The sequence below is a fragment of the Rhinatrema bivittatum genome, chromosome 11 (assembly GCF_901001135.1).
Source record: "Rhinatrema bivittatum chromosome 11, aRhiBiv1.1, whole genome shotgun sequence".
Classification (NCBI taxonomy): domain Eukaryota; kingdom Metazoa; phylum Chordata; class Amphibia; order Gymnophiona; family Rhinatrematidae; genus Rhinatrema; species Rhinatrema bivittatum.
In genome coordinates, this window is record NC_042625.1 from 7,492,226 (window position 1) to 7,506,049 (window position 13,824).

General features: G+C 46.2%; 1 protein-coding gene across 15 annotated transcripts in view; it reads left to right on the forward strand.

Moving 5' to 3' along the window:
- Positions 1-13,824, forward strand: part of MORC2 (MORC family CW-type zinc finger 2) — a 418,351-nt gene that overhangs the window by 139,537 nt on the left and 264,990 nt on the right. For all 15 annotated transcript variants that reach the window (XR_003859131.1, XM_029619027.1, XM_029619026.1 and 12 more), the window contains one exon: positions 10,983-11,091. Coding sequence is in view for 14 of the 15 variants with exons in the window: in XM_029619027.1 (XP_029474887.1) it covers positions 10,983-11,091 (109 nt within the window). In the remaining variant the exon portion in view is untranslated. The remainder of the gene's footprint in view (positions 1-10,982; positions 11,092-13,824) is intronic.

Genomic DNA, 13,824 nt, shown 5'->3' on the forward strand with positions numbered 1-13,824 from the left:
GGGTGTTGTGTGATGCTCCATTCAAACCACTGTGGAGGGCGACCCTAAAGGATGTAACCCTGAAAGTGGTTTTTTTTTTGGTGGCGATTTGTTTGGCCAGAAGAATATCAGAGCTTCAGGTGTTGTCTTGTAGTTATCCCTTTCTTCAATTTAAGGAGAATGGGGTGTCCTTGTGAAAGGTGCATTCATTTCTGCCGTAGGTTATCTTGGCCTTTTTTCTTCGTCACAGTGGAAATTCCCGCCTTTCTGAATTTGGATTCGTCTGTGCTGCACACGAAGAATCTTCGTGTGTTGTACGTGCAGCAGGCATTGTTAAGGTATCTCAAGGTTACTAATAGATTCCGGAAATAGAAGAATGGATCATATCACACCAGTTTTAAAGGATTTACACTGGTTACCAGTTGAAAGTAGGATCACTTATAAGGGGTTCAAAAAAGGTTTGGATAAGTTCTTGGAGGAGAAGTCCATTAATTGCTATTAATCAATTTTACTTAGGGAATAGCCACTGCTATTAATTGCATCAGTAGCATAGGATCATCTTAGTGTTTGGGTAATTGCCAGGTAATAGGTAATTGGGTAATAGTGGCATGTCTGCTTGGTTAAACTCCACATTAAAACTACATATCCCTCAACGCAATCTGAGGTCGATAAATAAAGCACTTTTGACAATTCCTACAGTCAGGTCTGCACACTTAAGCGAAGTCAGAGCGTGAGCTATCTCTTATCGCTGGGCTGGCTCTTTGGAACAAATTGCCCTCAGAAATACGGTTACAAGAAAATCTGAAGATGTTTAGGAAAGATCTGAAAACATGGCTTTTTAGACAAACTTTTGAAATGGACAGTGATGTTTAATCTGGGTCTTGTGTATGAGTAGGTTCGTGTTCTTATCTTTTAATATTAATTTAATTCCTATTTTAATTTGATCTTAATTGATATTGTATTTTTTCATTTTATTCCTTTTATCATGTTCTTATAATATGAACCAATGTAAACCGTAGAGATAGAACTTGTTCTGTGCAACGGTATATAAAACCTGTATAAATAAATAAAAGGTGATAATGCCCTTGTACAAGTTTTTTGGTGAGGCCTCACCTGGAGTACTGCTTTCAGTGCTGGGGCCCGTATCTCAAAAAGGATAAAGACGGGATAGGATTGAGGCAGTCCAAAGAAGAGCAACCAAATTGGTGAGGGGTCAGCATTGGAAGATTTATGAGGAGAGGCTGAAGTATCTGAATATACCCTGGAAGTGCAGAATGATGCACAATCATCAAATCTTTTCCATTGGAAAGAAATAACTAGAACTAGGTGTCATGAAATGAAACTCCAGGGAGGATGACTCAGAACCAATGTCAGGAAATATTTCTTTATGGAGAGGGTTGTGAATGCCTGGAATGCCCTTCCGGGAGAGGTGGTGAAGACAAAAACAGTGAAGGAATTCAAAAGGGCGTGGGATAAACACTGTAGATACCTAAAGGCTAGAGGTTGAAAATAAAGAAAAGATTGCATGGGGGTAAATAGGGGCAACTTACTGGTGTGGCAGTTGCTACCCTTAATAAATAAGCCTTGATACTGTTAATGCTCTCTGCTTCAACGGCAGTGGGAAAAGGGGAATTGGATTCAGACAGCAATCAAAAAGGGCCCTGACTTTTACGGTCTAGGAAACTGATAAGCATGGGGGTAACCTGCACAGTTCAGTAGCTACTAGGTGGATCATTTGGTCTTTTTCTGCCATCATTTCTATGTTTCTATGTTCCAAAACTTTTTCAGAAGCAGAAGAATGTGGGAAAAATCTAATTCGATGAGCTTATGATACATAACAGAGGTTTTTCTAGGACTTCTGCAGTAGCCTTTTGAGGCAGAAGGCTAGGATGGCTGTGGATTTGGGGTCTTTATGAAGATGTCCATGAGAAACTTGCTGATGTTCCACAGGGGGATAATCTCTTTGAAGAGAAAGTAAAAGAAACAGTGACTTGAATGGGTAAATGTGAAATGGTTATTTCTCCTAGGACAAGCAGGAGGATAGTCCTCACAGATGGGTGACATCATCAGATGGAGCCCAGCATAGAAAACGTTTGTCAGAGTTTCTAGAAACTTTGTCTGGCACACTGAGCATGCCCAGCATGCCACTACCCGCGAGGCTACGTGGGTCCCTCTTCAGTCTTGCTTTTTCCGCGAAGCAGTTGCCATCGCGGTCTAGGAGCTCTCTCCAAACATTTTTTCAAAATACTTTTTCCTAGCGTGTAGCCATATGGACTCAGGACCAATGGGGTTATGCTCCCCTTCCAGCAGATAGAGACAGAGATTTCAAAGCTGACGTCACCCTAGATACACTCCTGCAGTGACATCAGCCCTTCAGTATTTCTCAGTCTCCAGCAGATGGTAGATGTACCTCTCTCTATGGGGATTGCTGTACTTTTTGGAAGGAGAAATTCTACATTTAAATTGGAGAGAAAATTGAACCCCGTTCTCCTATGGTGTGATACCTAAAGGTCCCTCCCGCAGTTGAGAATTCCTGAGGCGATTTCAGAGATTCCTCAGAGGTGTGCCTTGGTCCAGTAGCCGGTTCCCAGCATGGATTTTGCTGCTTAAGTAACTGAAAGGCAGCGGGTGCAGGAAGCCGAGCATGGTGGTGGTGGCCAAAGCCCTCTCTCCCAGCAGCTGGAGACCGTCTCTGTACTCAGCCAGTAAGCGCTGAGCCTAGGAAAGTTTAAAAAAAAAAATTTTACCTCCCAATTCGGAGACATTTGGAGGAGTTTCGGTAAGACTTCCTCCGGTCTCCTTGTTTGGTGTGCCGTACCAACAGTATCCCCATTCCCGTTGGGGTAAAGGGATGTGGTCTTCCAAGCCAGTTGAGTGTGTGTCTCTTCCCCCCCCCCCCCCCCAAGTTTGCTAGCCCTGCTTTAGGCACGGTCAGCACACCGCATGGTATGCTGCAGCTCCGCCACCTTGCGTGCCTTTGTGCATGCCGTATTGCCCTCCATAGAACATCGGTACGCACAGAGTGCATAACATTGCGCACGTACATACGCATACAATCTAAGCATATAGGGAAAAATAACCCATGCTATAATTACACAATGTTGGGTTCCATATTAGGTGCTACAACCCAAGAAAGAGATCTAGGTGTCATAGTGGATAACACACTGAAATCGTCGGTGCAGTGTGCTGCGGCAGTCAAAAAAGCAAACAGAATGTTGGGAATAATTAGAAAAGGAATGGTGAATAAAACGGAAAATGTCATAATGCCTCTGGATCGCTCCATGGTGAGACCGCACCTTGAATACTGTGTACAATTCTGGTCGCCGCATCTCAAAAAAGATATAATTGCGATGGAGAAGGTTCAGAGAAGGGCTACCAAAATGATAAGGGGAATGGAACAGCTCCCCTATGAGGAAAGACTAAAGAGGTTAGGACTTTTCAGCTTGGAGAAGAGACGACTGAGGGGGGATATGATAGAGGTGTTTAAAATCATGAGAGGTCTAGAACGGGTAGATGTGAATCGGTTATTTACTCTTTCGGATAGTAGAAAGACTAGGGGACACTCCATGAAGTTAGCATGGGGCACATTTAAAACTAATCTGAGAAAGTTCTTTTTTACTCAACGCACAATTAAACTCTGGAATTTGTTGCCAGCGAATGTGGTTAGTGCAGTTAGTATAGCTGTGTTTAAAAAAGGATTGGATAAGTTCTTGGAGGAGAAGGCCATTACCTGCTATTAAGTTCACTTAGAGAATAGCCACTGCCATTAGCAATGGTTACATGGAATGGACTTAGTTTTTGGGTACTTGCCAGGTTCTTATGGCCTGGATTGGCCACTGTTGGAAACAGGATGCTGGGCTTGATGGACCCTTGGTCTGACCCAGTATGGCATTTTCTTATGTTCTTATGTTAAGTGCAGAATATAGATAAGCTGGGCACACGGGCTATGCGTGCGCCTCACCGCATCCTGCCTAGTTACCTGAAATCTGTGCGCATAAAATTTGAAGCGTGAGCCGATAGAACACACATAGAAACATAGAAATGACGGCAGAAGAAGACCAAACGGCCCATCCAGTCTGCCCAGCAAGCTATGCGCACTTTTTTTTTTTCCCCCTCATACTTGTTACGCTTGGCTCTTAGTACCTTTTAGTTCTATTTCCCTTCCACCTACCTATCCTCGGAACGAGGAGATAGGGGGTCGACTACCCTCTTCTACTAGAGGTGGGTTTAGATCACTTTGGACAAATGGGTACTGGAGGTCATAAGAGAAGGATATGCGCTGGAATTTCACAGTACTCCTTGGGACATATTCATGATAGTAACATAGAAAAATGACTGCAGAAAAAGACCAATCGGCCCATCCAGTCTGCCCAGCAAGCTTCCACGCTTATTTTCCCATACTTATTTGTTTCACCAACCACCAATTTCAGGGCCCTTGTTGGTAAGTGTTTGATTCAAGTTTCCTGCCATTGATGCAGATAGTAATGTTGGAGTTGCATCAAAGGTGAGCATAAGGCTTAATGGTTAAGGGTAGTAACCGCTGCATCAAGCAAGTTACCCCGATGCTTGTTTACCCTGATTGCACAGATCATTGCCTTGTTGGATGTTGTCTGAATGCAAATCCTCTTTTCCACATTTCCCCCTGCCGTTGAAGCAGAGAGCAGTGATGTATCAGGCTTAATTGGTTTATGGTAGTAACCGTCGTAATAAGCAAGCTACCCCCCCACGCTTCGCTTGTTTATCCAGATTGTGAAGACTGTGGGTTATGTTCCCTGTCCAGCAGATGGAGTTAGAACCAAAAATTCCCAGGGGAGGACCTATATAGCCACGCCTCCCTCGCCTCAATCCTCAGTATAGTTCTAACTCCAGCAGATTGAGCAGGGGACACGGTGGTCCCCAGCACTTTTCTAGTTTTATTTTCTCTTTGAGGAATCAATTAAATAATATTAGATAAAGGTTTTTCTTCTAAGGGATAGGTTCTGTAGTGTTCTGACAGGACCACTCCGTTCAAAGAGAGAGACTGTTTTCCAGTCAGAAACTTGCTGACAGGCTGTGTTTTTTGCCTGTCACTTTATTTCTCTCTTCCTATCTCTTTGTTTTTTCCTCTTCCTTGCCTGGCTAGAGTGTGGTAAGTGTTATTTTTATTTCATTTACAGTCGTTGGTAGGAACAGGAATTTATGAGGGGTGAAAGTCTGTAGTGCCGACCGCTCCCCCTAGCCCCGGAGTTTTCCTTTTCCCCTCCTCCCTTTCAGGGAGTGATTGGAGTTCCCGCCCTGCAGCTCTGCGACGACCCATTCCCCGGAGCTGCTCACCGTCGAGACGGCGTTTTTCCCCGACGGTCTCTTGGGGACGGTGAGGGGTCCGGAGGCCGAAGAGGTTTATTAATTCGCCGCTTCAGTTGTTGCCGCGTGCCGCAGCCGCCCCTCCCCCTCCCTCCCACCGCGATGCAAAAATCGCCGAACGGCTCCGGAGCTCGGCACGGGCTTCAGCAGACCTCAGAGGGATTTTCTTCAGCTTTTCCTGAGGGGGAGTATAGCTTACCTTGTAGGCAGCTTGGAGGAGAGTCGGACCGCGCTGGCAGGAAGCGGCATGCCCCGTTTCCCCTCAGCACGGGAACGGCAGCCATTTTCTCAGCTGACTCGGAGGCAGCTCTCTCTGAGGAGGACGTCGACGCTCCTCTCCAGGTTTCTTCTAACAGTATGGAGTTTCGGAGCGCAACGGACCAGGGCAGGCAAGGGGACGAAGTCTCGGGGGGGCCCCTCATCAGCACTTCCCGCTTTTTCGCCAGAATTCATTGTTTTAATGCGCAAGGCATTTTTACAGAGCAGGGATCCGAATCTTGGAATTTGGGGTCCCCCTCCCCCCAAACTGGCCTGCTTGACACAGCTTTCGACGGCAGACCCTCCCTTAGGGAGGGCTTCTTTGCCCACAGGGGGTGCGGGGTCCACTCAGCCCCTCCCCCGTGATTCCTTTATCACTGCAACAACCGTCGGGGGATCCATGGCAAGATCCAGATGCGGATGATCCCTCCCTGGCGGCCCAAGTAGAAGGTGACGACCCGAGGGTCCTCCGTATTTTTCAAGCAGCGGAATTGGATGATCTCATCCCCCACATCCTCCAGGAAATGGACATTGACCCTCCTCCGGATCCTGTGGCTCAGGATCCGAAGATTAAGAAAGGGGATCCTCTCCTAGCGGGCTTATGACCTCTAGCGAAAGCTTTTCCCACGCATCACAACATCTTGCAATTGATTTCAAGGGAGTGGGATACTCCTGAGGCCAATCTTCGAGTCGGTCGAGCCATGGAAAAGTTATACCCTCTCCCCACTGATTTCTTTGAGATTCTTAAGGTTCCTGCTGTTGATTCAGCGGTATCCGGGGTCACGAAACATACTACCATCCCGGTCACGGGCGGGACGGCGTTGAAGGATGTCCAGGATCGCAAGCTCGAGGTTTACCTCAAGCGTATCTTCGAAGTCTCAGCGTTGGGGATGAGGGCTGCTATCTGCAGTTCCCTAGCACAGCGAGCAGCTCTGCGTTGGGTACAACAGCTTCTCACTTCCCAATCTTTGCCACAGGCAGAGACTATTCAGGCTGATAGACTTGAAGCAGTGGTTGCCTATGGAGCTGATGCTTTTTATGATCTGTTAAGGGTCCTCGCTCGTTCCATGGTGGCGGCGGTGTCCGCTCGTCGTCTTTTGTGGCTACGCAACTGGGCGGCAGATGCTTCGTCTAAGACGCGCCTGAGTTCCCTTCCTTTCAAGGGTAGGTGCCTATTTGGGGAAGATTTGGATCAGATCATCAAATCTCTTAATGAGAATGCGGTGCACAAGCTACCAGAAGATCGTCCACGTTCTTCTAGATCTTTTTATTCCTCCAGAAATAGGTATCGGAATCAACGGAGGTCGCGTCCTACTAAACAGCAGACACCTTGGGCTCCTTCTACACGATCACACACCTGGAACCGGTCCTTTCGAGGGCGCCACCACGGTAAGGATACTCAAGGGGCAGGTCCTTCCTCAAAGGCTTCACAATGATGCCAGAAGGACCCAAGAGGGGATCCCCCACCTGGGGGGTCGCCTTACTCTCTTTTACAAGGAGTGGGCCCAAATTACATCGGATCAATGGGTGCTTGACATCTTAAGACAAGGCTACGTATTAGATTTTGTACACGAACCCCGAGATCGTTTTCTGTTTTCTCCTTGCGGTTCCCGTCTCAAACAATTAGCAGTCCGACAGACTCTCGATCGACTGCTACAGCTGGGGGCGATAGTACCGGTAGCGGCCTCTGAACTGGGAAAAGGTCATTATTCAATCTACTTCGTGGTTCCCAAGAAAGAGGGCACTTTTCGACCTATCCTAGATCTCAAGACGGTCAACAAGTGTCTCAGAGTTCCTCGTTTTCGTATGGAAACGCTCCGTTCAGTGTTAGCAGCCGTGCATCCGGGAGAATTCTTGGCCTCTTTGGACCTTACAGAGGCATACCTTCACATCCCGATCCATCACCATCATCAGCGCTTCTTACGCTTCAAGATTTTGGGACAGCATTTTCAGTTTCGTGCTCTCCCTTTTGGTCTAGCGACGGCTCCGCGTGTCTTCACCAAGATCATGGTAGTGGTGGTGGCGGCGCTCCGCAAGCAGGGTATCCTTGTACATCCCTATCTAGACTGGCTCATTCGGGCGAAGTCGAGGATGCAGGGTTACCGTGCTGTAGACAGGGTAGTATAGCTTCTTCAGTCTCTGGGATGGATCGCCAATTTCTCAAAGAGCAAACTGATACCGTCCCAATCGCTGGATTTTCTGGGAGCACACTTCGACACCAGCCGAGCCAAGGTATTTCTGCACCCGGACAGAGCTCGGGCTCTGCGTGCTCAGGTAACACGGTTCATGGCACTAGTTGCTCCCACGGCGTGGGATTATCTCCAGATACTGGGAACCATGGCCTCAACAATCGATTTGGTTCCGTGGGCCTTCGCTCATCTCAGGCCTCTCCAGAGATCTCTGCTTTCGCGATGGAACCCAGTGTCGAGAGATTTTCAAGCAGTACTGCCCATCCCGGATGTTGTCTTGCTCAGCTTACAGTGGTGGCTGGACCCTCAACAATTAGCTCAGGGAGTGTCTCTACAGAACCCGGATTGGGTGGTCGTCACCACGGATGCCAGTCTCACCGGCTGGGGGGCGGTCTGTCAGGATAGGTCTCTCCAAGGCTGATGGACGATGGAACAGTCCACTTGGCCCATCAATTGGCTGGAGACCAGAGCAGTCCATCTAGCGCTGCAGGGGTTCTACCCACTGGTACGCAGTCAAGCGGTTCAGATTCTTTCGGACAATGCAACCACAGTGGCGTACATCAATCGCCAGGGGGGCACCAGAAGCCATCTAGTCTCGTTGGAGACAGACGAGTTGATGACATGGGCGGAGCTACACTTACAGCGGCTAGCGGCTTCGCACATAGCGGGGCGTGGACAACGTTCAGGCAGATTTTTTTCAGTCGACAACACCTGGATCCCGGAGAGTGGGAACTCTCGGAGGACACAATGCGAAGGATAGTACAGCGTTGGGGGAGACCCCATGTGGATCTAATGGCAACCGCGACAAATGCAAAGGCCGCCCGGTTCTTCAGCCGCAGGCGAGAGCGCGGCGCGGAAGGAGTCAACGCGCTGGTTCTTCCCTGGCCTCGACAGTGTCTCCTGTATGTCTTTCCTCCGTGGCCTCTAGTGGGCAAGGTTATCCGACGGATAGAGACGCATCAAGGTCCGGTGATCCTAGTTGCACCGGAGTGGCCTCGTCGACCATGGTTTGCAGATCTTCTCAATCTGGCAGTAGACGGCCCTCTTCGGCTCAGTCATCTGTCACGTCTTCTTCGCCAAGGACCAGTATTTTTCAAGGAGGCAGATCGCTTCTGTCTTGTGGCTTGGCTTTTGAGAGGCGTCAATTGAGACGGCGCGGATATCCAGAATCTGTCATCTCCACGCTCCTGAAAGCTAGGAAGACATCCACGTCGGTTACTTATGTCAGAGTATGGAAGGTTTTGAGGAATGGTGCGAGTCAAAATCGATTCTACCAACGCAGGCCTCGGTGACACATGTGCTTTCCTTCCTACAGGCTGGTCTGGATTTGGGCCTTGCCTATAATTCTCTTCGTGTGCAGGTGGCGGCGTTGGGAGCCTTCCTACGTAGTAATGACAGGGAGCTTCTGGCCTCACATCCAGATATCCTACGTTTTCTAAAGGGGGTAAAACACTTGAAGCCTCCAATTAGACCACCTTGTCCTTCTTGGAATCTCAATTTGGTACTCCGGGCTCTATGTGCACTGCCTTTTGAGCCTCTGACTTCGGCCACACTCAAGGATGTCACCCTTAAGACCATCTTCCTGGTGGCGATCAGCTCAGCACGTCGGATCTCTGAACTACAAGCTCTATCATGTCGGGAGCCATACCTTCGTTTCACGCCAGGGGGAGTTTCCCTGCGGACAGTTCCATCTTTTCTGCCGAAGGTGGTCTCGACTTTCCATCTCAACCAATCGATAGAGCTTCTGTCATTTTTATCCTCTGATTCTTCTGACCTGCGTCGGTTGGATGTCCGACATTCTTTGATACATTATTTGGAGGTCACTAATGAATTTCGACTCTCCGATCATTTGTTTGTCCTTTGGTCGGGACCCAGGAAGGGTTGCATGGCATTCAAACAATCAATCGCTCGCTGGCTGAAAGGAGCGATTATAGCCGCATACATCGGAGTGGGTAAGTCTCCACCTTTAGCTGTTAAGGCGCATTCTCTCCGCGCTCAAGCGACGTCGTGGGCGGAAAGTTCTGCAGTTTCTTCTCAGGAAATCTGTAGGGCGGCCACATGGAAGTCTCTCCACACTTTCGCAAGACATTATCGTCTAGACATTCGCACGCCGTCTCACGGTCAGCTTGGAGACGGGGTCATACGGGCGGGGCTGTCTGCGACCCACCCATGATGGGTGGGTCGCGGACAGCCCCTAATCCCTATTCATATCTTATCCCTATGTATCTGTTTGCACCCTCTCCCTGCCCCCTCTTTTGTCTCGACTACCCCCCTCCATCCCTCCCCTAGTTATTTAGTTAATTTTTCTGTTACTGCGTTTATGTTATATACCGTTCTCTGTAAAGGCTATGCCTATATATCTTTTGTTGTAAGTTACTTGTAAACCGGCACGATGTGCAAACGGTTGCCGGTATATAAAATTAAATAAATAAATAAAATAATAAATGGGGAAGCTTTGGTACATCCCACAGTCTGGAATGATCCTGGTACGTACAGGGAAAAGAAAATTATTCCTTACCTGCTAATTTTCGTTCCTGTAGTACCATGGATCATTCCAGACCCCTCCCTGGTTTTGGGGGTTCTTTGTGGGCCATCCCTGCTTTCCTGTCTTCACAATATTTTCACTCTGTATCTCTAGTTATTGCGAGCTGTGTCTTTGAACACAGCGTTGTTTGCAAGTTCTCAGTTACAGTTTTTTGAGTACAAGTTAGTTGCTGTCACTTACAGCTGTTATTTTTTCTCTATATTTTTGAGATTAATTGATTCCTCTGGTTCTGTCTCTTCTCGTCTTGGCTTTGCTAGTCCAGTTACTGAGGATTGAGGCGTGGCTATATAGGTCCTCCCCTGGGAATTTTTGGTTCTAATTCCATCTGCTGGACAGGGAACATAACCCACAGTCTGGAATGATCCATGGTACTACAGGAACGAAAATTAGCAGGTAAGGAATAATTTTCTTTTCTTATTTCTGCATAAAATGCTATCTGTGATTCAGATCCATACTTGCATCAGCTTTTCTTGAGATGGGACCCTTCCTGTCTAGACTTGATTTAATAATGCTTGATTTTATCCAGAGTAGATTGTACAGAATTTAATAACTTGTAAACTAGAGTTAGAAACTTAAATGCTTCCCTGCTTTTTGCTTCTTTCTCTCTTCTCACTCCCACTATTGTTATCTTTGTGTACACCATTGATTTCCTTGAAATCTAATTCTAGGGGTTCTATGCGGATTGGAAAGGATTTCATCCTTTTCACAAAGAAGGAAGACACAATGACCTGTCTCTTTCTGTCGCGCACGTTTCACGAAGAGGAAGGCATTGATGAGGTTTGCAGAAACTTGATCAGTTTTAGTAAAAGGTTTTTTTGTTTGTTTTTTAAACATGAGGAATTTTTTATTTGGGTTGAATACATTCTTTCAGTGATTCTCAGTATACATGACTGATGGTATTTAAATATGAATGATTGTGGGCTGAGACAGTAGAAAGCGCCAATTTGAAGATGGATAAAAGTGCATTTTGGACATTGGAGCCCAGATTCATGATCATGATTACCAGTGTAACTGGGAGACAAAAAGTCTTATGTTTAGATATATAAATTAGCACTGAGAATTTGCAAACAAAGGACAATGAAACAAAAAGGCTGACGCAATAAATACTGGCTGCAGCGCATGGCTCAACCTGCAATTGGATGCACGCTTTGGATACGCTTCTATAATCCCCTCTTTGCAAACGGGGGTAGGCATGTCCAAAAAGCGTGTAGGTAATAGTGCTTATTCCATGCAAATGCATGTTGATGAGGCTAATATCTATTCCCCCCCCCCCCCATGCAAAAAAAAAAAGTGTACTCCAGAGGCGCAAATGTTTTCTCATCAAAATTAAAGCCTGCCCAGAGCAGGCATTAATTTTGGAGGAGCCCAAAAAGTGTACAGAAAAGCAGAAAATACTGCTTTTTTGTACTTCCTCCGACTTAATATAGTGGTGATATTAAGTCAGAGGAACTACAAAATCAATGTCTCAAAAAAAAAAAAAAAGTATAAAAGTGGTCTGTGTTCTGTAACACTTACTTAGTTCCCTCTTAGGTCTTCTGTTTTTCCTGTCTGTACCTAGCCGATTTTGTGTTTATTATTGCGTGATTTCTTTAGTGTCTTAGCAAGCTCTGAATATTCCCCCAAATCTCTTTAGTACAAGGCTCCCTCTGATCACCTTTGAGCTTAACATATGCTTTTTTCTCTCTTTTGCATTAACTAGTTTCCTTTCAGGTCGTCATTCAGTGTCTTTCAAGAACATAGTTCTCTTTTAGGTCCTCAAATTTGAGTGTACATTTTCCTAGCCTGTGGCTATGCACAGGTTAGGAAAATGAATACTTTAAAATTGAGCAACCGTTTTCCTAAGTGGCTGACAGCTACCTCTCCTGGGCACTCGCTGCTGAGGAGGTGCTAGGGGTGCGCAATTTCCCCATATGCCTCCTTTTTACCACAAAAGCCCTTTTGCATTGGGCACCCTGGAGCGGTGGGTCGGCGCGCATTAAAAAGGGGCTGGTGCTCAGTTATGAGTTCCCCTTTAATGCACGCTGATATTGCATTGGCCTAAAAGTGAGAATTTTTAACCTGATCATCATGACAATACTGATTCTTGCTAAACTGTCATGGGAATGCCCTGAATGCAGATCAGATCTTTAACACAGAAATGTCATGAATGTCAATTTTGGGCTGGGATACATGAAGATTTCTTTTATTTTTGACCTGATACTTTCCTACTGTCTATTGGTTACTTCCAGTTTATTTTGAACCAGGACTGGTATCTGGTGTCATGAGCCTTCATTTGCAACTACCCAGAGATTTTTTTCTTTTTTATATTCCCTACCCCAACTTTCTTAGTCTGGTCATTGCAGGTACAATGTGGGGCTGGAGATCATGCATCAGAGCTCAGAATTGTCAACCTTAAGTGATGACCACAACTCCTCTCCCCTTCCTGCTTGGCAGGAGGGCTGTGAGTGCTGTTACACAGCTTTCCAAGCCCCTGCCAATCTGAGTCATGCATTGAATTGGATCCTTCCGCATTGCTGTGCATAGCACTTGCCATCGAGCTGGACCTTATTTTATTTATTTATATGTTTTAAGTTTATTTTTGGTCCAGTATTTTCCTCCTCTTTGGGTTCCTCAGTTGTAACTGTCCTCTGTCATGTATTGGCACCATTTTCAACTATTCAAGCTATTTCCCCTATTTAATAATCTCCCCTAGCCGAGACATTGCAGTGACAGTTCTCAGTAAAAAAAAACCCAAAACAAAAACCAAACAGATTTATTCCCTCCAGAACTTGGTATGCAAGTTCCAGCCTGTAGATGTCAACATTAAGCAATGATTATGACTCCCTCCCCCTGTCAGCTGCAGGTGCTGCCTCTGCAGCATCCTGGCCAGCCTAGAGTGTGAAAACCAGGATCAGGAATAGAAACAGAGTGCTCCTCATGACAGTGCACAGGCTGTGCTGCTGTTGATTCTAAGAATAGACCTAGGATTTTTTTGCATGGGAGAGAGGCAGCAATAATTGCACTTGGTTTTTGCACAGAGGGAATATTATTACAGCTAATTTGATTGGGGGTGGGGGGGGGGGGGGGGGGGGGGGGAGTGGCACAGAGGAGGCATATAAGTAGGCCTGGTGGCACAGCCCTGTCCATTTGGATCAGTGATACTTGACCTTTGTTGTTCAGTGAGCACTTTTAGTAGTGCTTATTGACTTGCTGTTTTGCTTTTATCCTTACATTTAAAGAAGGATTAGCAAAATTGTTCATTCTATAATGTAATTAAGTTAGTTAAAATCATTACACTTTTTTTTTTGTTTTGTTTTACATTTTTGAAAGCTCTTCATGCTTGGCCACTTCTGTCATCATGAAACTGAGTAGATTGGAACACTGTTTATTGACCATTAACAGAATCTCATGCAGATACCATACTGATAAGTATAATTGGAGTCTGGGAAGGAGATTTTTAAATATCATAAAGCAAGAAAAGTAAAATAGATTTTTAATTAATTTTCTAAGATTTGCAGTCAATGAATTGTC